General features: G+C 37.8%; 2 protein-coding genes across 2 annotated transcripts in view; one reads left to right on the forward strand and one right to left on the reverse strand.

Annotated features, from left to right (window-relative positions):
• The first annotated feature begins 178 nt into the window (after positions 1 to 178).
• Positions 179 to 23,407, forward strand: slc3a1 (solute carrier family 3 member 1). Its single transcript, XM_069931086.1, has 10 exons — positions 179 to 666; positions 3,916 to 4,095; positions 7,248 to 7,402; positions 9,722 to 9,847; positions 10,927 to 11,046; positions 13,822 to 13,946; positions 15,952 to 16,153; positions 20,388 to 20,570; positions 21,225 to 21,347; positions 21,625 to 23,407. The coding sequence occupies exons 1-10, from the start codon at positions 225 to 227 to the stop codon at positions 22,063 to 22,065; spliced, it is 2,097 nt and encodes a 698-aa protein (XP_069787187.1). The 5' UTR covers positions 179 to 224; the 3' UTR covers positions 22,066 to 23,407.
• The window catches only part of prepl (prolyl endopeptidase like), a 102,252-nt gene continuing 81,413 nt past the window's right edge, over positions 3,642 to 24,480 (reverse strand). The window contains exons 15-17 of the transcript XR_011355629.1: positions 19,640 to 19,765; positions 10,034 to 10,148; positions 3,642 to 6,106 (exon numbers count right to left, since the gene is read on the reverse strand). The gene's annotated coding sequence lies outside the window, so the exon portion shown is untranslated. The remainder of the gene's footprint in view (positions 6,107 to 10,033; positions 10,149 to 19,639; positions 19,766 to 24,480) is intronic.

The raw sequence follows: 24,480 nt of genomic DNA on the forward strand, positions 1-24,480 counted from the left end.
TTCCTGAGAGATCAGCTGAGTTTCTTCAGTAATTTTGTACTACTTTTGGAGAACCACGCCATTTTCACATAGTTAATGATTTCTATTCTATTTGCATGATAACTTCATATGTTCATGATCTAAAGTCCAAGGTACAAAATGTTTTCATAAAGTACGATACTTACACCACCCTGTTCAAACTTGCAACAACGAAGTGTAGGAAGTGTGTACACAGAGCAGCTCTTATGATGTCTTCAGAGATAAATCAAACAAATCTTATAAATATGGATCTGAAAGAGGTAGAGGGTAATGTTAATCAAGTCTTTGAAGAAGATGAAGACCAGGAAAGAAAACCTAACAATTTGAATGAATCCGTTGATATTGCTGAGCGAACAGAGGAGACTGACTATGCAGTAAATTGTGACAAAATTCACCATAATTCAGGACCCTATGCTGGAATGCCCAAGGACATCCTACTCCATTATTCAAGCCAAATGTGTTACAAGGTGCCCAGAGAGATTATTTTCTGGCTTACTCTTGCAGTCACTTTAGTTCTGATAGCCTGTACTATCAGCATTATTGCAGTGTCTCCTAAATGTCTGGACTGGTGGCAAGCCAGTCCAATCTATCAAATCTATCCAAGATCCTTCAAAGACTCTGATGGAAATGGTATTGGGGACTTGAATGGTAAGTTGCAATACTTCTTGGATATAAAGTAAACTTATTTTACATTTATTATGCAAAATTGTTGGTTCTGGCGACAAATAGACCACCAACTAAGAAATTGATTTGGAGCATATAATTACCTTTTAAAAATAAAATGTTAAAATCTGGAAAGTACTGGAATATGGATGCAAGGATCACAATGTAGAAATGCCTGTGCCTCTTTGAAAGGTGGATGTATACAATAACTTTTAACATGGATTTCAGTGCTCTGTTTGTTATGTCAGTGCATTATCAAGTCTCTAATATTATGGGCAGCTTGTACCAGTTCAAAATTGCCATTTTTGAAACTACAGTGGTGTTTGAATTCATCCGAGAGAATTTGACAAACGATTGTGATTGCCTCATGTGGGTCTAAAAAATCTTGAAAAATGGGTTGGAGGGGAGTAGAAAGGCTTCTTTCCACAAAGAGCCAAGAGACCATTAAGATAATAAAAGGTGAGACTTGATAGGCTGGGACTTGTCTTCCTGGAGAGTAAAGAGGGACCTTATTAGTGCTACGTAAAATCACGAGATATAGAGAACACTGTAGGCCAGAGATTTAAAGAAGGATTGGAAAGATTGAAAAAGGATCCAATGGGTACCTTTTTACATAGAGACTATGGTGAGTATGTGGAATGAGCTTCCAAAAGTATCAGAGGTGGGTATCATTGCAATGCTTAACAGGTCCTCGGATAGGAAAATTTGGAGAGAACCAGTCTAAGTACAAACAAATGGGACTAGTTGAGATGGACAACTTTGTTAGCATAGACAGGTGGGCCAATGGACCCTTTCCTGCTGTAAAGCTATTACTGTAGTTAAATGGCAGTGGATGAGGAAATAATCAGAGCTAAAACAAATGATCAGTCCCTATAGCATGGATGCAGTGTTGCAATATTACAATAGCCTCAAGTGTATAGTCATAAAATTATGCAACAAGGATCAGGATTTTCAGTCTAACTCTGTCAAGACCCACTCTCTCATCATCACCTCTACTCTCTTGCACTGCTTTTTGTAAAGTGTTCTGTCAACCACAAACCATCAAAATTAATCAATGCTGAGATCTAACATTCAAATACTGTACCACCTTCTCCCCTCAACACTAACATGCGGTATTTACAAGAATGACATAGTGGCCCTGCTATTAATACTGCTGCTGAATAGCTCCTGACATTACTTGGGGAGGGACATAATTTGTCTACCATGTACAAGAATCACTTGCATTACGAGGTTTATGGCTATGGCAAAACAGCTGTGTGGCTAAAATCCAAAAACCTTAAGAGTGCAAAGTCTATATTCATCGCTTAAGTGTTATAGGATCTACAAAAAATTAACTTCACATTAATTATTATTGGTGCAAATGAAAATTACATTGACCAATTAATTATTCAGATTATTAATTTCTCAGACCTTCGCACCTTATAAACGATCCAGTAGGATGTTGAAAATTATAGACAAAGAGATTACTTCTGCTTATGTAGACAATGCTGTTGTGACAATTTTTTGTTTAGACAGTTTGGACAGTCCCCCTAATTATAATGAAAATTATATATCTGAATTCTTCTCGAAAAAAGCTCGAATATTTTCAGTATTATTTATTTTCATTTGATCTGACCTCTTTGAGACCAAAAGTGACAATATTGAATAATATTTTTGCTTAATAATGAGATCAGTTCACTCTGCTACCATCAGGGAAAAGGGAACAGGACAGCTTCTTCCCTGCTGCCATCAGATTCCTGAATAATCAATGAATCAAAGACACTGCCTTACTTTTCATCCAGTATTATTGTCATTATATTTTTATATTAATGTCATAAGATGGTTATAATCTGTATGTTTTCACTATGATTTTGTTGCAAAACACCAAATTTCATGACTTGTTCATGACAATAAATTCTGATTCAGATTCCGTTCTGTAGATGAGAAACATTGGTACTTAAACCAACCTTATCTTTACTTGATAGCACCTGATACTCTTTCTCATTTCTCTAAGGCAAAAGTGTAAATAAATTGTTGTGTCTAGGGTCAGGATTCTTGACAAATGCTCAAAAGGTTGCATGAAAAGTCAATCTGAGCCAGTGTGGAGATATTTTATATACTGTGCAAGTTACAATTTCAAATCCCTTTGGTTCACATCCTTTAGCTACCTTACGTAAGGTGTAAGATGAAACTAGTGGCACAGCTGCTCGTACAGACCTGAAAGGAGTGGAGTTGCAATGTTCAGTGCTCCTCTGCGTGGTCCCACTGCCTGGCTCTCCCGCCACACAGGCTTGTTCAGGTTTAAACTGCCTGTTGAAGGATGCGGTTGGCAGTTTTCATTGAAATCCCATGGAGTCTGGAGTTCAGGCTCAGCAGCTTAGACCACGAGGATTGCAGTGGATCATTGATAGGCACCAGAGCAGAGAGCCCCCACTTGAGGCCAAAAAGGAGAAGCCTAGGATTTACAGTATAGGGGACCACAGCATGGGACTTAATGGCCTCACATCAAGCTCCAAGTTGCTGACTACCAGCTTCTGGCAACCTGGTATCGGAACCAGGATTTGTAAGGGTACAAATGGTGAGAATGGCTCCCAAAGGGGCTTGGGCTTTGACAGCTTCCTACTCATTTCAGGGATTCAGAACCAGTGGCTGAGAAGGGTGACAGATGCCTCAAGCTTAGGATCACTGTGGGAATGGACAGGAAGCCATGTGGCTATGGAGATTATGGAGCAGAGGAGGTGGTGGGGATCTATGAATGCTCAATATCACAGAAGAGACTCTCTTTTGCCTTGCTTACTCATCCAGACAGTTGCACTGGAGTAGTGGCACCTCTTTACAGGGCCAACAAAGGAAAACACATTTTGTGTATTTTGTATCCCTGATAATAAAGGCATCTTAATCTAAAAGGCAGTTGACACAAAAACTTAACTGAAGAAAGACTTTAATGAATATTTTAAAGGAGGAATGAGAAATATTTGCTAAAGGATGAAAATTATGATTGCCAATGGTGGAGCAGTTAAATTCAGAAATGTTGAAAATATAAGAAAGAGTAATGCACAATACAAAAAATATCCAACTTTACTTGCACAGCAGCTGAGAAGGTTTCAGGACTATTTTATCTGGGATTGAAGAATCCATTGTGCATCTGTGCATGAATACAAAGTCTTTGTTTTATTTTGGAAAATGCTATCCAGAATCTACATCAATTGTCTAAAATTGATATATAATGAGATATTGTTTGTCTGCTACTAATAGGAATTAAAGAAAAGTTGGATTACTTTGTGGAATTAAACATCAAAGCTATTTGGTTAAGTCCTGTGTACAAGTCTCCAATGAAAGATTTTGGATATGACGTAGAAGATTTTGAAGATATTGATCCACTATTTGGAACAATGGAAGAGTTTGACAGCCTATTAAAAGCTGTGCATGACAGAGGTGAGACTAGATGAAAGAAAGTTTGTGCATTCTTTTTGGCCGCCCTTTTATCTTTGATTGGTTCCTATTGTCCAGCAGCAAACTAAAGTCCACCATCCATGAGAAGGGGGATATAGGCAGCACATGAAATAATGCTTAATCGTCTAAAGTAATACATTGGTTCAGCATGGAACAGATCTTTCAGCCAAACTCACCTTGAATCACTTTTAATCTTTTTTTTTCTCCCAAATATACCCCAACACCTCTTACACTCACAGAAGGACCTACTTTATCCAGATGTACGTCTCCCTTTTTCCTGACTAGTCCCTCACTATCTCTTGTCAATCAGTGTTTCCTAAACTTGCTGGCCTTGTCCTTCACCCAAACAGGGATATGATATACCAGAACTCATGCTATCTGTAAACATCCCTTCCAATCAACATACAAGTTTCTGCTTCATGCCTCCAACGTTTTGCCCCATCTAATTTGTGGACCAATCTACTCTTTCTCCATAATTATTTTAAAACTAATAGTGCAATGGTCAAAGTACACCCTTTCAGGCACATCAGTCTCCTGTCCTATGTAGTTCCCCAAGAGGATGTCCAGTGTTTTTCTTTCAAAGGACCCTCAATATATTGATTTTGGAAACTTTCCTAGACAACACGGCAATAGGAGTGAAGGCAACCCCAACGATCTTCTCTGCTGTTTTTAGGGACCTATGGATTGATCTTGATCTGATGTTCCTCAGCAACTGTACCATATATTGAGGCACCCAGCCAGATCACTCTCGATAGAACTCCTGTAGGGTTGACAGGATGGTGGCTGGTAGCCTTGTCTGCCTCCTCCTGTCAATGAGGAAATGTTATGTGTTTAAGGTTAGCTCACTTCTTACGTGGACTCCGAGGAACTTGGTGCCCCCTACTCTCTCTGCTACTGAGCTATTAATGTACAGTGGAGAGTAGTCATCCCTAGTATTCCCGAAGTTCACAATCTTCTCCTTTGTCATGTCTACATTGAGACTCAGGTTGTTATTCTCACACCATTTCATGAGATCTTTCACCTCTTCTCTATTTCGACTCGTTGTTGCTGATGAGGCCAACTGTCATGTCATGTGCAAACTCTGTTGGAGATGGATCTGGCATTGCAATTGTGGGTCAGAAGCATGAACAGGAGTGGCTCAGTACACAGCCCTGAGGTGTACTCAGCCTGATAGTGCTCGACGTTCTGCTACCCACCCACCCCATTGGCTACCACCACCCTCATCTGTGAAAAGCTCTGTGATTCCTCATTGGCCACCCATGAAAGCAGAGTGGAATTTCATCATACTCAATCCCAAGGAATTGATAAGAAGACGAAGAATAGCAGTTTTATACATCAAGTGATCGGAGTTGATTCAGTCCCATGTAGGCGAGTGCAACTTTGTCTTTATTTGTCACTTCTAGAAGTGTTGTTAGTCTTAAAGGAATGATAGACCAAGTCTGCCAGAGTATATGAATGGTCCAGGTTCTCCCACTTACTGTTGCATACAAATTTTAAGGGGTGGGGGATGGTTATACAATCTGTGGCCTTCAAGTTGTATGGTCTGGTATGAGAGGATTTTAAAATCCTTACGTCTGAATGCAAGGCGTTACTGAGCTATGTTCTTCATTCTGATCACAGAATCATGAACCATTTGGAAAAAGAAGCATAATGCCTCATCTTGGACTGGAAAAAGATATTTGAGAATTCCAAGGCAAATAGTGAGGTTTGCTGGCTCCCAACCTCTTTGTCCTTCTCCCCATCATCTACTCCTATCACCTGCAGTTGAAGCAGATTCTTCATGCTTTTCTGGTTGAAACAATTCCCTTTCACTCTTATTGCTCTCTAAACCATTCTAAGGATTCTGACCACATGTATGTTTGCTTTCATTACTTCCCCATTGGAGAATTAACAAAGGGTTTCAAAATTCTCCATTCTTCATGTTCCTCAGGGTTTTCCAGGTTCATCAATTTTGTGTTCCAATTCCATGTTCTCCTGCCACCTTCTGGCCTTCCTGTTGATGAAATTCACAGTTAGGAGGTAGTGATCCGTGAACACATACACACTAGGTTAGTTAGGGATGTTTAATTTCCTTTCCTAAAGGATGTCATATTCAAATAAGATGGCTTCATGTTTGTGGATAATTTCATTATTTCCATTTTGAATACTTTATAGTGTGGAATGGAGGTCAATGATAAATGAATTGTATGTAATTGAATTCATTGGTTGATTTAACTGTGTGTGTTGGGGACATTTCAGTTAACTAACCTGGGGTTGGACAGACCCATTTGGTGCAATGCCATGGTGCTCCTTCTGCAGAGTTGCTGAATATTTTGCACAGCTTGACATGTTTTACAACTTAAATGAGGACTCTAGAGCAGGAATTCAGTTTTATGTTAGAACTGGTCGATCATCCAGATGCAGCAATAATGCAGATCAACTCATGGAACATCTGACCTGTATTAACAACAGAGGAAGCTGAGTAGCATGGTTAGTGCCAGTGACCGGGGTTCGTGGATTGTCTGTAAGGATTTTACACATTCTCCCTGTGTCTGTGTGGGTTTCCTCCCACCCTTCAAAATGGTACAGGGATTGTAGGTTAATTGGTGAATTTGGTGGGCATAGGCTTGTGGGCCTGAAGGGCATTTTACTGTGCTGTCTGTGTAAATTTAAAATATAGGTCAACCCACTATTCATTTTCTAAGTAAGGGACGTGGCATGTACTTTGAGCCAGAGTGCAGCGGTTTTGTATATTACATCTGTTACAAGCAGGTGGCTGCTAACTAGCTCTTTGGCTTAGTGATTGTTAGGTTACCTTCCTGCAACAAAACTCCAAAGTTACAGGAACAGCAATTCAACCAGATTTATTGCTCATTCTTAATGATCTACCCGCTAAACTGAATGGCTATCAAGGTCAGATCAGAAGACATTTACGAGACGATCACAGTTGGTGGCACATACACACTAGGTTAGTTAGGGATGTTTAATTTCCTTTCCTAAAGGATGTCATATTCAAATAAGATGGCTTCATGTTTGTGGATAATTTCATTATTTCCATTTTGAATACTTTATAGTGTGGAATGGAGGTCAATGATAAATGAATTGTATGTAATTGAAAAATTTACTGACATTTTTCTTCATATACTTTTGGCAAGGTCTGAAGCTTATAATGGACTTCATTCCAAATCACACCAGCAACAAACACCGTTGGTTTCAACTTAGCCGGAACCGAACTGGAAAATACACCGATTACTACATCTGGGTAGACTGTAAATCCAAGATGAACAAAACTATTATCCCCAACAACTGGGTAATAATGCCAAACCTCTCTGTACCTAACTTGTCAATGCTAATATAAATTGGAGAGCAAGTCTGAAATCTTCCTTTCTTTTATACAAGATGACTCTGGAGTGTGGAAATTCTTTCCTAACCTTTGACACATAAAAGAAAGTTTTTCCACTTTATCTCAGCAGATATGAAAATAATTCAATCTAAATCTAGTTATTATAACAATTTGATGTAAGATCTGCCTAACAAAATTGTCTATCCATAGAACCATAGAACATTACAGCACAGAAAATGGGCTCTGTGGCCCTCCTAGTCTTTACCAAACTATTGTTCTGTCTAGTTTCATTGAACTGCACCCAGTTCATAGCATTCCATTCTCCTCGCATCCGTGTACCTGTCCAAATTTTTCTTAAGTGTGAAAATTGAGCGTGCACTCACCACTTAAGCTGGCAGTCATTTCACACTCCCACCACTCTGTGTGCAGAGGTTCCTCTTAAGGTTCCCTTTAAATCTTTACCCTTTCACCCTTAACCTACATCCTCTGGTTTGTATCTCACCTCACTTCAGTGGTATAAGCCTACTTGCATTTACTCTATCTATACACCTCATAATTTTGTAAGCCTCTATTAAATTTCTCCTCATTCTTCTATGCTCTGGGGAATAAAGACCTAATCTGTTTAAGCTTTCCCTTTAACTCAGTTCCTGAAACCCCAACAACATTCTAGTAAATCTTCTCTGTACTATTTCAATCTTACTGATATCTTTCCTGTAGTTAGGTGTCCAAAACTGCACACAATATCTTATACTTTACCATAACATCCAGACACCTATACTCAATATTTTGATTCATGAAGGGCAATATGTCAAAAGGTCTCTTTACAACCCTATCCACCTGTGATGCTGCTTTCAGGGAATTATGTACCTGTATTCCTAGAACCCTCCGTTCTACTGCACTTCTCAGTGCCCTACCAATTACCGTGTACTGTATGTCTTACCTTGGTTTGCCCTTCCAAAATGTTACACTTCACATTTGTCTACATTAAATTTCATCTGCCATTTCTTAAAAAATTTGTAGACAAGTATATAGGTTAAACTCAATAAAAATATTTTAAAAAGAAAAGAAATTCCATCTGCTATTTTTCAGCCCATTTTTCCAGCTGGTTCAGATCCCTCTACACAGCCTTCCTTGCTATCCACGACGCCTCCAATCTTTGTGTCATTTGCAAACTTGCTGATCCAATTTACTACATTATCATCCACGTCATTGATACAGATGACAAACAACAATGGTCCCAGCACCAATCCCTAAGGCACACCACTAGTCACAGGCTTCCAGTCTGAGAAGCAATCAGTCACTACGATTCTTTTGTTAAATCCAGTTCACTACTTTACCATACATACTGAGCATCAGAACATTCATGACCGACCTCCAATGTGGAACCTTGTCAAAGGCCTTCCTAAAGTCCATGTAGACAACATTCACAGTCTTATCTTCATTAACTTCACTGGTAACCCTGAAAAACTCTACAAGATTGGTTAATTACGACCTACTGCACACAAAACCACATTGGCTCTGCCTAATCTGGCTATCCAAATACTGTACTTGTATATTAGATCACCATGCATTAATTTACTGATAACTGACATCAGGCTGACTGGCCTATAATTTCCTGGGTTAATTTTGAAGCCTTTTTTAAACAACCAAGCAACATGAGCTACCCTCCAATCCTCCAGCACCTCACCTATGACTAAGGATATTTTAAATATTTCTGCCAGGGCCCCTGCAATTTCTAAGCTAGAATCCAGTGTCCAGTATTACGGAGAAAAATAATTTGGGCCATTCTTAGGTATTGATTTTATGATTTTACTATGAGTATGAGAGGGAAAGCTTTTATGCAATTTTTAGAAAATGTGTTTATTGAGAAAAAAGATTTGAATAGAGAAAGGCTAGATGACGGGGGAAAAAAGATGGAAAAGTTCCCGCAGACAAAGTAACGTAAGTGAGTGAACATGGCTATCAGCTTACTTGTGGAAAAGCAACTGGTATTTCTGGCAAAGTGTAAAACTGGATGGAATGAAAAAAACAACATGAATTTTGTGTGCAACGAGCAAAGAGTCAAATGGCCATTGGTTAATTAATGCTCACAATCCTAACAAGTGTTTGTTTCTGCAATAGTCAAAATCAAACCAAGACATCAGAAATAATGAAAATTCTTGATTAATTCTTAATTTTAAATAAAATATCATTACATCTTTTAAAGGTTAAAATAGTGGATTATCATCCATTAGACTGCAATTTATTTTTGGCAAAAAATCCGTAACTTTCAATTTTATCTTTCAGGTTAGCATTTTTGGATATTCTGCATGGCAGTATGATGAGGTACGAGGACAGTGTTACTTGCATCAATTCTTGAAGGAACAACCTGATTTGAATTACAGAAATGCTGATGTGCAAGAAGAAATGAAAGTAAATAGTCTTTAGTTTTTTTTTACATCTCCATGATTTAATTCGTCATTTGTTATTCACATAAATAATGGATCACTGTTCCTACATTATTGAAGATAATATTTTAAAATGTACATTGGAATGCACAATTTAATTATAGAATCAAACTTTCTCATAGATTCTGTGGATATTAAATTTGTTTTTAACCTGGATTTCTTTAGGTGTCCAATTGAAATCTATACAAATTCTCCAGTTCCACTAATTGAAGTGTTTGTTTGTCTGGTTCAGATGAACATTGATGTTTTCTTTTTCAGATCATGATCTGAGATAGAAATGAAAAAAAGAGTATGAATTAATTGTACAAGATTTCTATTCACTTTTATGCACTTCTAATTTCCTGCTCTAATTTTTGACCACAAAATTATTTACATGAGGATTTAAATTTAAATAGGTTGGAGTCTAAATCTGGATCCTCCTTACTGCAGAGTTGCTAAATTTAGATGATAATTTGGAATGTATAGTTGACAGAAAAAAAAGTACTATTTATGTAAAATTAGCCAATTATATGATTTGGCATATATATTTTTATGTTGGGCACTTTCAAAGAGGGGGTGGTGTAGTGTATGTGAATGTATGTTTAAGAGTTTTGTTTATCATGTGGTATATTTCGGACATCACTGTGCCAACACTGTTGGTCAAGTGTTGACTGCCTTCACTAAAGTAAATTGATTATTAGCTCTTTCCTTGTTATTTGCCTTACTGAACAGTCTACACTGGAATGCAGATACTTGGTTTTAACTTATTGATCACTGGGAGTAACATGTTGGGGTTCTGAATTGGGACTCCAATTGTAGGGTTTCATCGAATACCTATAATTACATGATAATTTCCTCAAATTATCTGCATTGAGTTTGCAAACAATGATGAGGATGAATTTATCAAATAAGTTTTTTTGTGATTTTGGTTTCTTGCCCTTTTGGTATTAAGCCACGTAACTAACTCTTGACTGTCGAGTGCAGAATTGATGGATCCATTTTCATTTGGTATTTTTTTCAAAATGTATCTAATTTGTTTGTATTTCACTGTTTTGTTATTTCTAGAATGTATTAAGATTTTGGTTGAAGAAAGGAGTTGATGGCTTCCGGGTGGATGCAATCAAATATCTTTTGGAAGCTCAAAGTCTAAGAAATGAGCCTCAAGTCAACTTAACCCAGAATCCAGTGAGTTACCTGACACTTGATTTAAAACTGATGTAAGATCAGTGGCATTCCATGAACACTCTGCTCATTAAAGTGAGACCTCCCTCCATAGCAACTACCGTAACTTTACCTGGGACTTGAGAAGGACCCACAGGATGAGCATGGTTATTAGTAGCACATAAGAAGGGTTGCCTAAATATGACTTGCCAAATATTCATTTATTTTAGATATTTACAGATTAGAAATTTCTTAAAAACAATATTACCGAACTTTCCATTTGTATATCCACCTGATCTAGTTGATGATATTTTTCAATTGAATCCTTCGCAGAAAGGATTAATTAGAATTATATATGATAGATTATTGAAATTATGCCCAGTACTTCACAATGAGATTAAAAAGGCTTGGGAAATGGAACTTGGAAGAACCTTATCAGAGGATCTATGGGACAAGATTCTTAAACTGGTGAATACATCTTCAATACGTGCCTGACATTCATTAATCCAATTCAAAGTGGTGCATCATGTTCACATGTCCAAAGATAACCTGGCTTGTATCTTTTCTAATATTAACCTTACTTGTGACAGATCTGATATTGCTACATTAACACATATGTTTTGGCCTTGTTCATCCTTAGAAATCTATTGAAAATACATTTTTAATATCGTTTCAACTGTATTTCAGGTGGAACCACGATCCAATCCAATAACGGCTCTTTTTTTGGGTTATTGAACCAGGCATATGGACTTTTTTCTGTACCTGCACAATGGGTTGTGGCCTTCTCTTCTGTTGCCCTTTTCACACTTGTAAGTGATCCCAGGAATTAACCATCAATCAGCCTTTAAAGCGTCTTCTGTGAAAGCAAATTCAGCTCAACACTGGCGTCAAATGACGTCATCTCACACTGGGGATCGACTGCCTGTCTTCAACCCCTAGTACAATCCCCGGCACCTGCAGACGTCGGCGTTGCAATAAGACAAGTGTAAAATGGGCAATTGCATTGTAGGATTGAAATGACCCAAGTTTTCATCCAGGAACGTGAAGGAAGACAAAATTAAAATGAAGGTATAAACTTTGCCATGGGAAAGTTGCAGTGGGAGAGAGAGAGAGGGAAATAAATAGCAATAGCGGACAATTTTTAAGCAGCGTGGGAAAGTTGGTAGCGCTATAGCGCACAATTTATAAAGACCATGGGGAAAAAGCAATGGCAGAACTGACTTACCAGAATGCCATGCTTCAGAAAAACCCCTCCATGAATGTTCCGTGCATGGAGCCCTTTCTCTCCCACATGGAATTCTGGGAGGGCAGGTACGCCATCGCTTTTTCCCACGGTCTTTATAAATTGTATGCAATCGTGCTACCAACTTTCCCACGCTGTATAAATTGTGCGCTATAACGCTACAAACTTTCCAATGCTACAAACTTTGCCACACTGTATAAATTGTGCACTACAGCGCTACCAACTTTCCCATCCTGTTTAAAAATTGTCTTGCTATTTATTGCTAGCACTTTCCATGGTCCCTTATAAAAGTTTATATAAGTCGGCACAACAACAGGGGGCTGAAGGGCTAATTCTGTTCTGTACATAAAGCTTAATTATATTCTAATTAAGCCTGATTAATTTTGTTCAAATATATACATATATACATTGATCAGGATTTAGGGCAGGTTCACCATCACTCGATATGTCATGATGTCACCAGTAGAAGGTAGAACAGTCCTAACCCTGGGGGTGGCTCCTTGCAAGTCTGAAAAAGTTCAGTGTCCCAGTTAGAAGTGGTCAAGGGTGAAAAGCCAAACCCCATTCCTAACCCATTTTAGTGGGACCCAAGTGTGAAAGGGGCTTGAGATCATCCATCAACAACAGCAGAACTTGTATTCCATTCCTATCTGTAAAGTCATAGCCTACTGAATCTCTTCCATGACCTGATGACTCAACTGGACAGCTCTGGTTCAATGAATGTAGAGAAATTTGAGATGCTAAAAATTACAAAGCAAACCTGCTGAAACCACAAGGAGGAAAATGGAACTGACTGGAGTGCTCCATGGGCTCTCAATGACTGATTATGAAAATATTTTAATATAGTCTATTTCAATTTTAACAAGCTTGATCAAAAATGGTAAACACTCATTAGACCCCAGGAAAGAGACTGCTTGGATTTGAAATTGGTTCTGGAAGGAAGGACCATTGAATTTTCCAATTTCAGGCTGATCCCCCTGCAGTCCTCCCATTTTTGTTGCCATTCCCCCTCCTGGTTGCATACACTAACTGTCTATACATTTCACTCACTGTATCCATTTGACCTTCAACTCTTCCTTGATGGTTCCCATTATCACCTTCTTTACTTATCAGATCTCAGCACTGGTAGCCTTTGTGATCCCCCCTATCACTGTCCTGCTGCCTCCATCATTCACTTTCTCCTTCTCTCCCATTTCTGGCTCTATCTCTCCTTTCTTTCATCATCTGCTTTCACCTAACGCCCACCTGCCTCTGCCTCCCAACTCCATCCTTATCTCTCCCGCAATTGGCTTTTCTTTCTTGTTCTAAGTACAGGTCCCTGTCTCATTCCTATCCCTCTTCCCATTATACCAGCTGTTTTCCTCTCCACTCTCAGTCCTCGTGCAGGGTCTCTAATTCCTTTCATAAATGCTGCGTTATCTGCTGAATTTCTCTGGCAGTTTGGTTTTTTTTCTCCAGATTCCAGCATCTACAGCGTGTTTCCATTGTGTTATTCATGACTTGTATATGATACTTTGACAATTGTATTAATGATACTTTTACATTTAAATTTCCAGAATAATATCACATCATATAATGAGCTACATCATGACTACACAGACACACAGGTGGGAATGCACGACATTGTACGGAGCTGGCGACATGTTTTAAATGAATTTGGCACAGAACCAGGCAGATACAGGTAACAAATGACTTGCACCTATATGCTAATATGTTCAAACTCCTTGACATGCATAGAGGTGAGTCACAAGATAGTTCAAGATAATTGGGATAGCAGAGCTAATGAACGACAATGGGTACGTTGTCAGTCTGTTGGTAGTGGTAGCATTAATAAGGATGTTTGTTAGGTTACTAGAAGATACTCTGGGCCTTGTTGACATAAAATTCACCTTATTTTCTGGAATCAGTGGAACAATAAAGTAAACATCCCTTCATGCAACATTCTTTCGGTGCTGCTGTGGAGTGTCTGGCTCGTCACCTCCAGAGCTGATGATTAGTGTATTTTATTTAACCCAAGAGGCCATTGATTCAGAGCATAACTAATTAATTAGCCTTTTCTTCCCAATGTCAATTTCCTTTTACAAATTCACAATCAAAACACAATCACGAATTCTCAGTAACAGTGGAACAGCAATGACAGATAGTAAAGAGTGAGGCACGGAGCACTGCCTCCTGCATTCACCCATCACCTGCAGCTTGTTCTCCCCCCACCCTTTTATTTGGGCTTCTGCCCTGTTGCCACTCCTGACTTTCAGCCCGAAGTGTCATCTGTCTATTGCCTTCCATTCATATTGCCTGATCTGCTGTGTTTCTCTAGCAACTTGTGTGTTGCTTCTCATTAACAGTGTTTATTGCATTTGCAAAGTTACAGGTCAGTGCTAAAACTGGGATCCAAAGTGCATTAATGGTTTAATATTCATTCGCCATCCAGAGAAGGCTTTATTTGTTAGCCAAACAGCAAAAATCTGGGGTTTATAAGTGCAAGGGAGCAAGATATCAGGACAATAGCTCACCTCTGGTCTTGCTGCTTAATAATAAGGCAGGATTTGATTCCATTTCATAGCTTCTGGAGATTGGATTAGCTAGGTGTTGCAACAGTTGAAGAAACTTGAAAGTGATGAGCACACAGAGTAGAACAGGAGGTAAGTTACAGTGGGGGAGGAATACTGAAGAGGAAAGGTTGAAGGTATCTGAAGTCAAGTAAAATATTGAAAGAAGGGAAGATGAAGTGATAGGGTGATGTCATTGGGAACCCCTAGACAGGAGGAACTTTTGGAGGAAATTGCAGCCCAACACGGAGGTGGGGTGGCATCAGATAATGGAGAGTCAGAGGTTCTGATGGGAGGAGGACTTGGTGGATAGGGGAGAAACACTCCTGTTCCTCCTTGTCCAAAGGGTAAAGGGAGCTGTCACTTCCATTCTATAGCTTGGGTTTTCAGCATTCAGAAAACCCAATCAACCACGTCAGAGCATTGACAGAGAAATTCTTAGGCTCAGGGACAAATGAAAATATTTGATTGAGAGGGCTGCCTTCTGAGAGTAGATGGGGCTTGGAGTTTTTTCAATCAGTTATTCTTCCACCTGAACTAAACTCGTGCAGATTTGGAGTTAACTCTTGTAATTGCTACCGTAGCAAGTAAACCATCTTGTTAAAAGCAGTTGAAGCCTATATTAGTTGGTTAGCACATGATAGCTATCAACTTATTCAAGTCTACAATTAATCATTTTCTCCTGATGTGCTGCACCAGTGCTGTCTCTTGTATTTTTGTGGTCAGATTTTCATTCTGGGTTATTTTCTGGGATTAGCGACAGAACTATTTCTGGAGTGATTCCTTGATTTGGAAAAGCCACCGCTGGCCATTATCTCAGGCACTGGTACTGATCCAACGATCACTGAACCATCCCTCACTGAATGTCGCTGATTCACCTTCAGCTGATTATGGAACAAATACACGAAGCAACACCACTGCATTTGTACTTTCCATCCAGTTGTGCCCTTTGGTCACTTGCCTGTTAACTGTGGTGTGGACTCAATAATGTGCCCTGGGATGAAGCATTGACTTTTTCTGCCCTTGATTGCTGCTTGACCTAACGAGTTCCTCACCATTTCACTGTTTGCCTTATAACGGTATTCATTGATTTCTTGTCAGAATATGAAATTTTCTTTTACCATGTCATGTCTGCAGATTTATGATGACTGAATCCTATGACAATGAAGAACTTTGTAAGACCATGATGTACTATGGAACGCCAATACAGCAGGAAGCTGATTTTCCCTTCAATTTTTACCTTATTGATCTCTACAAAGACATGTCAGGAAATGGAATATTTAAAATTGTGGATTATTGGATGCGCAACATGCCTGCAGGAAAATGGCCAAACTGGGTGGTATGCCTTTAAATTTTTTGTATCAAATAGCGAATGATCTTTATCATAAGCATCAAAAGTAATATATCTTGGTATGTTATTTTCATTAAATCAGATTCCATTAGATTAGCACTTTCTATCTCTTTTTTAACAGATGCCTTTGTAGAAAAGTGAGAGCAGGAAAGAACCATTGAGTTCTTCCAACCTGCTCCACCATTCAACACATTCATGACCAATTTACTTTAACAAGCTCTATTCCCATATGCCCTGATGCCTTTTGTTTCTAGAAATCAATTTCATTATTAAGTAAGTTCAGTGTCTTGGCCCTCTGTGGAAAAGGACTCAGAGAGAAGAAGATTCTTCTCATAGATGGGTGCATATTCTGCCTGGAGGTCAATTCTACAGGGATTTGTTCTGGGATCCCTGCTCTTTGTAATTTTTACAAATGACTTGGACAAAAAAGTGTAAAGGTGGGACAGTATGTTTGCAGATGGGAGGAGGTGTGGTAGATAGTGCAGAAGGTTGTTGTAGAGGACAACAGGATATAGACAGGATCCAGATTTGGCAGAGAAGTGCCAGAATGAATGATGTACCTTATTAGGTTGGATTTGAAAGCAGAGTATGTGGTTAATGGCAGGATTCTTAGCAGTGTGGAGGAAAAGAGGGATTGGAATCCAAGACCATAAATCCCTCAAGGTTGCTGCCTGTTGATTGGGTGGTTAAGAAAGAAAATGGTGTGTTGGCCTTCGTTAGTTGGATTCTATCTCATACAATCCTGAAAGTCTTGCTCTAAGAGGATTAGAAATTGTTGGAAAAAAATTAACACTTTATTCCCTGGTTTAAAAATTCTCTCTTAAGATTTCCTGTCATTACCACACATTCATATTACTTTGAGCCATTTTTAAATTCTCCTCAGCTAAGTTAAATAGTTTCTGTAAACAGTCTTTAAACTTTGAGACATAATCCAACAAATTCAACTGCACATCCTCATTCTTCCAACAACATTAAAGGTCCCCATCTTCATGCTCAAATACCAATTCAAAAGGACTAAAACCTAATGATTCTTGTACAGATTCCCTCACTGCAAACAAAAGTAAATGAACATATTCATCCCAGTCCTTCTCATTTTCACAACAATAAGTCCTTATCATAGTTTTTAAAAGTTGAATAGAACCTCTCCAAAGATCCTTGAGATTCTAGTTGATATGCAGATGATGTAATTTGTTTAGTTCCCAATTTATAAACTACTAAATACACCTGATATAAAGTTACTTCCCTGATCTGACTGTATTTATTTAGGCAAACCAAACTAAGTGAAAAATTTCTCTAGAGCTCCAGTCACAGTTTTTGCTTTAATTTTCCTAAGTGGATATTACTCTGGAAACCTGAAAGATGTACACATACTAGTCAACTGATACTCATTTCTAGCTTTTCTTTTGGGTAATGGATCAACACAATCCACAATAACTTTTTAAAAAGGATCTCCAAAAACAGGAATAGGTTTTAAAAGAGCAACTGGTGGACCCTGATTAGGTTTCCTCACAACTTGACAAATGTGACAAGTCTTATAAATTGTTTTAACATCTTTTATAAAATTAGGCCAATAAAATTGTTTCATAATTTTATAGGTAGTTTTCTTTACCCCAAGATGCCCACCTAAGGGTGTGCTATGAGCTAAGGTTACAATCTCATCCCTATAAGCTTGAGGAACTGCAATCTGATGAATAAAACTGCCCATTCTTCATTAGCAGGAATCTCATGTGACCTCCATTAATAAACCTTCCTTGAAATAATATCCATCTGGCATTTTCTTAATTTCCTCGTCAGAGAATGCTTTATCGCTAATTTCAGCAAGATCATTTTGCCTTTCTATTAATTTTGCTCTGGATAATGACAAATCCTTTTGCAGCTGCTGTGCACTGTCACAGACTTCTGACCCTTTTAAATCATTTTGTACTTTTTCCCCATCACCCTCAAAATTGCACATGCCAGATATATATCTAAATCTGTCTCTGATTCATCAACGACTGGTTTATCTGTTAATTTCACTGCAGGAACAACTTTACCCTCTGCCAAATAATTTCCTAATAATGAAATATCATCTACTAGTAAACTTGATCTGATCCCTATTTTAACAAGTCCATTAACTAATTCTGATTTCAACATTATTTTGTGCAAAGGTATCAACTCTGAATCACACCCCAAACCTCAAATCAAATTAATTTCACCTGTGGCAGCCTTATTACTAAACTTCAAAACACTGTCTAACATAAGTGACTGCGCTGCCCCATTATCTCTTGAGTATTTTTACTGTTACTTTTGGTGATCATTCCTCCAATGAAACTTTACCCTCTGACATAACATATTCAAATTCCTTCCTAATTTTATCAGCAAATCCTTTTTTACTTCCATGTGTTTCATCTCTTTGAATACAAGCATCTGGCATTGTTTCCTGTTCTCTCCTTCTCTTCAAGGAAAAACAGTTCACTACCATATGACCAGGTTTCTTAACAATAGTTCCAAAATGGACCAGAGGTGTTTCCTTTTCTTGCTTTCTTTTTTTCTTTACCTCTAGCACTATATCTCCATTTATTTTCTACCTTCATTAGATACTTCAAATTACCTTCTTAAAAAGGGTTACCTTCTGAAAAAGTTCAATTGGGCACAAATCTTTCACAGGATGGTCAATTTCTTCCAACTGATTTCAAAATGTCTCTCTCTTCCAGATATAGGTTTCTCTGAAATCATGTTATCTGACATCACTACTGTTTCAGTTTCATTTCTGTCACTTCACATCCATAAACTTATGACCTCATCTCTGTTTAAGTGGTTATATGACTCCGTGAAGTCTACACAGGTCATTCCAATGATACTTGCGTTTTGAAACAGCTGCCAGCAATATGCTGTATGTACACAACAATTCTTTTAAGAACCACACATAGTACTTGAGTTTTCAATTAAGAAACAACTTCAGTTGAATGACTTTGTTTTTCTTAGTTCAATGGTATATCTGGAAGTATGCTCCAACCTGTGTGCAACCCTGTATCCAGCCCACAAACTAGTTTACTAAGAAATATACTTACTTTACTTAGAAATATATATTTTATAACTATAGTTATAAAGATTAACACAAATCCATTACAGATAGCCACATAGATGTAAGAAAAAATGGGATTTGAGGATAGGAAGGGTTAGATTGATGCTGGAATAGATTTATATAGATCAGCATAACATAATTGACCTAAAGCCTTCACTGTGTTGCACTGTTCTATATTCTATTTCAGGAACCCTTGTTCGAGGCAGCTATCACCTTTTCCTTTTCTGTCGAGCCCCGACAGAACTTTCTATGATTAAATGATTTCATTCTTCTCAATGCTCATGAATACTGGCCTAATTGACCCAATCACCTCACATGATAGAACAGTATGTGTCAAGTATATCCTTTCTGAGGGAAGGAAACCAAAATGACACACTGCAGAAGCCTTGTGTCATTGTAATAAGACTTACTTGCTCCTCTACTTAAAACCTCTTGAACTGAAGGATGAGAGAGGTGACTTCCGCATTACAAGGGTGTGGTTTGTGTTCCCGGCAAACAGTCCTCATCAGAATTTTCTGTGATTGAAGCCGCATCATCTGCATGTGATCAAGAAATGAGAGCTTTACTTCACATAGATTCCATGAGAGATTTTATTCTGTACCACAGATAATTGCGAATTTTGTAAGGACAAATCTCCATTACCTGAACTGCTGTAACACGGGGCTTACCTCTATACCATTTGTCACTTTAATTAGCTTTCAGTGACTGGTATACAAGGACCTCTGGGTACAAACATGTTTCCCTCTCATCATCATTTAACTAATACTCTACCCTTCTGATTTTCCCATGACACTGGATCACTTTACATTTGTCAATGTTATACTTCATCTGCTGTACATTTCCTCTCTTACTTGAGAGGAAATTGCTTTGAAGGTGTCTGTTTGTACTTGTAGTTCAAAACATCTCCAATTACAACAATAAGTTGTAATCTCTGGAGATGGCTCATTTAATAAATTAAAAGATCAATTGGAAAAAATTGTATTTTTTGCAAGGGTTTCAATGAAGATAAATGTTGGTCAGAATAATCTTAGGATTACCATTGATTTTTGTTTCAAAGATTTATGATAATTGTTATACCCTGGATATTGTGACTCATTGTCCAAATAATATATGGCTATTTGCTTAGGTGTTATTTGAAAGAATGTTTTTAACTTTTAGGTAGGAAATCATGACCATTCACGGATTGCTTCTCGTATTGGTACACTGTACACTGATGTTATTAATATGCTTCTGCTGACTCTCCCTGGAACTCCTACCACCTACTATGGGGAAGAATTGGGAATGGAGAATATTGTTGTACCTGAAGATGAGATTCAAGACCCTTTTGGGAAATTTGATCCTGTAAGTACTCAAATATTCATTAATTATATAAAACATTTAAGAAGTTAGACCAATGATCTTCTACATATTGGAATTGGAGTCAAATCTAATTCAAATGGCCTGTGTAGTATTTTCAGTTTTGTTGGCTGCAACAGATCTACATACTGTAGGTTTGAGCAGTCTTTATTCCATTTTTAGTAGCCACTTTACAAAGGTTTAAGACTGGTCAGTTAAATCCATCAAATATCATGTAGCTAACACCAGGGACTACCCACCTATCTGCTAGTCTCCCAATATCCCTGCTTAGAATTTCTCAAGGGTGTACTTGCTTACAGATAGCTACCTAATTTTTTGCTTATACTCCTTAAGTTCATTGATCTGCAAGACAAATGAAGCATCAAAATTGTGCACTTATTTTTAAATTTCAGAGGAGTGAAAGAAGGAAATGCAAAATTTGTATCAATCTTGACAATCACATTAAGCTTTCTCAGTTTTTAAATGGGGACCATGATATCTAGATGTTCATACCGTCTGACTTGTTTGACTTTCACTTTGTATGTACTAAATAAACTACAAATCTAAGTGAAGTAAAATATGAACAAAGTTTATAAATGTTTTTACAATAAAAAAGGTCTAAGAAAAAGTAGCTAAAGTTTTCTCCATTTGTTGCTGCAGACTGAAAATCGAGATCCACAACGCTCACCAATGCAGTGGGACAAAAGTGCCAATGCTGGCTTCAGTACAGCAAACAAAACTTGGCTGCCCGTTCATTCAAACTATATGACAGTAAATGTTCAGGTAAGTGAGACAACTTTATATATTATTTATATTAAAGCCAATCATGTGAAACAACTACAAAAATTGAACTTTATTCCTAGAGTTTGAAGGATTTAATTATATATGGATTGGACACTAGATTGGATAATTCAGTCAGAAATTAAGAGAAGAATCACTCACACAATTATCTAAACTTTAAATTTTATTGATATTCTTGATGACTTGTTTTCATACATATGTTGATTACGTTGCTTTAAACTTCCACAGTGTAAAACCTCTTGAATAATTGACTTAACAGGTTGAAAAGAAGCAGGAGAACTCCACCTTGACCCTTTATCGTGAGCTTAGCTTTCTGCGCCAGAGAGAATTGCCTCTTCACAGGGGATGGCTGTGTTACATTTGGAATGATACAGATGTCTTTGCATATGTGAGAGAACTGGATGGTTTGGATTCTGTATTTTTGATTGTGCTAAACTTTGGTAATGCTTCAACAGTTAATCTGGCAAGTAAAGTCCCTCATCTTCCCAAAGAAGCAAATGTAAGACTTAGTACTGATCATAATAAAAAAGGGAATAAGGTTCCGACAGCATCCATAGTAACTGCTGCTGGAGAAGGTCTTGTATTGGAATATAGAACAAGCGATCCTGTCCACAATAAGGCAGAATTCAAAAACAAGTGCTATATTTCACACAAAGCATGTTATTTGAGTACAATTGGTATACTATACAAGAACTGTTAATTAAAAGTATTTGGGGTACAAGAAATTAAAAAGTTAAATTATAAGAAGACTTTGATTTATGAAACAAAAATGTTAAAACATTTTGGCACACTACATAGAAATCTGTTAAAGATTCACATCTGCTTCAAGTGTATACTCCCACTCTACATTAGAAAAATCCAATCTCCTACTGGCCTAGTTTAATCATACAATTCCAAGCATGCTGACAATGCCACTCAGCTTCAAATCTTTTCTCTTTTCCTGCCTTGGCACATTGTGCTTATTTTAATTTATACTATTGTAGTTTGAGTATCTGTGTGGTTGCAGCAAGTGAGAATTTCAATCCATCAATACATTACTAAGTACAAATATCATCAGTACCTCCATTTTCTCTTTGTTTGACACATGAATAAATTGTTGCTGTACACCTTTGGGTACACATCTCAAATCATGTCATTTCAATTCCTTCAGTCTATTTTCTTCCTCATTGAAATAATAATCATCTATTGTGGTTGAATGGTTTGTTCTACAATCCACATTCTACAGTTATGATGGACTATCCATGTTCATTCCATTTTTTCTCTGTAAGTATTGTTATGATTAATTTCCTCAAATCTCCAACAAATCTCTTTTGCAGTTTACTGTGACATTCCCTTGGTTTCACACCTGGTATTACCTGAAATTCCTGAAAAGCAACATATGGTGTACTCCCAAGAATCCTTCTTGCCCCAATGTTTTTGTCTACATGACCTCATCTGGGCATCTTCTTTAACAAATTAACTATAAATATATTTACAGAAGCAGAGGTGAAGTGCAAGCACGAAGGGCTCCTAAAACTACTGTGTACTGCTTGCTCTACCTTGGTCTGGCATCGCATTGCTGATGAACATTTAATATTTTTGCTATTCTGCAGATTAAAGTTCCTTCAGAATTCTGTACTGATTTCTTTGGGAAGATTTTACATATCTGGCCTATCATTTTGGTTGTTCCCATGTGCATGGACATGTATTTTTGCTGCCCTTGGCAATGCTGTTGTCGTTATCAAATAGTGTTTGATTGACAGTGACTCTTCCCTCCTGGTAAGTTTCCACTTGATTTGCAATGTGGGGTTAATTTTTGTCATTGTTCCTGAATGTTGGAGGAAGCCTTCCTGGTATCGAGCGTTGACTTGTTGGGGTGGATGGTGATTTAGAACAGGGTTTCCCAACTCAGAAAAAAATTTGGAGCAGGAGGAACAGCTATCAAAATTTTTTAATGATTTTTAAAGATGTGTATTAGGGCATTTCCTCACTGCTCTCATATCCTTGCTTTACTAGATATTTTGTGACAAATAAAACATAATTCTCTAAAATTTTTTTGAAATGTTCCTACTAAAATACAAAATATTTGTAAATTCAAAATATCACGTGTTGAAATTTATCTACAATATTCTGCAATTCTTTTTAATGTCTTTGTAATTTGATGCAATAATGTTGGAACTTAATTAATATTTCTAATCCGGTGACATTTGGTAATTTGGATTAAAAAGCACAATTTGTTCAGTCTATATTGTTAAATAAAATCCGTTACTAGGTGGTGCGATTAAGAGCAGGGAGGTGATGTTGAGGCTTTATAAGGGACTGGTGAAATTCCATGGAGTTTTGTGAGCAGTTTTTTAAGAAAAAAATATACTGACATTGGAGAGGGTTGAGAGGAGGTTCACAGGATGATTCTGGGAATGAAAAGGTTATTATATGAGGCGCGTTTGACAGCTCTTAGCCTGTATTCGTTGGCATTTAGGAGAATGAGGGGGGATGTCATTGAAACATTTTGAATATTGAAAGCATGGAGAGAGTAGATGTAGAAAGGTTGTTTCCCGTCACGAGAGAGTCTAGGACAAGAGGGCACAACTTCAGGATTGAAGGGTGTCCACTTGGAACAGACATGCAGACCAATTTCTTTAGTTAGAAGGTGGGAATCTGTGGAATTTGTTGCCACAGGTGGTTGTGGAGGCCAGGTTATTGGGTTTACTGAAGATAGAGAGATAGGATCTTGATTAGCCAGAGCTTCAAAGCTTTTTTGTTACAGGGAAGATGGGTCTGAGTGGGGAAATTGATCAGCTTATGATTAAATGGCAGGGCAGACACGATGGGCTAAATAACCCATTTCTGTTCCTATGTCTTATGGTCTACTAAAGATCCTGACAAAATCTTACTGTTGTGGTGCACTGTAAAGACCATGAGGTGCATATTGTGAGGGTGTGATCATTGAGGATCATGACAAGCAAGTCGGCTGCTATTTCTTGAATAGATAAATGTAGTTGAAGTTGTATTCATTTGGCAAATAGAACATAGAACACAGTACAGGCACTTTGGCCTTTGATGTTGTGCCAACCTATGTATTCCTTTAAAAAGAAGTACTAAACCCACACTACCCCGTAACCCTCTATTTTTCTTC

Source organism: Narcine bancroftii, chromosome 4 (assembly GCF_036971445.1).
Source record: "Narcine bancroftii isolate sNarBan1 chromosome 4, sNarBan1.hap1, whole genome shotgun sequence".
Classification (NCBI taxonomy): Eukaryota; Metazoa; Chordata; class Chondrichthyes; order Torpediniformes; family Narcinidae; genus Narcine; species Narcine bancroftii.

Excerpts from the sequence above, each read along its gene's own strand:
- slc3a1 (XM_069931086.1), top strand. The coding sequence starts at position 225 with ATGATGTCTTCAGAGATAAATCAAACAAATCTTATAAATATGGATCTG. Across the intron at positions 7,403-9,721 it reads CTATTATCCCCAACAACTGG|GTTAGCATTTTTGGATATTC; the intron begins GTAATAATGCCA and ends TTTATCTTTCAG. Across the intron at positions 16,154-20,387 it reads GAAAATGGCCAAACTGGGTG|GTAGGAAATCATGACCATTC; the intron begins GTATGCCTTTAA and ends TTTAACTTTTAG.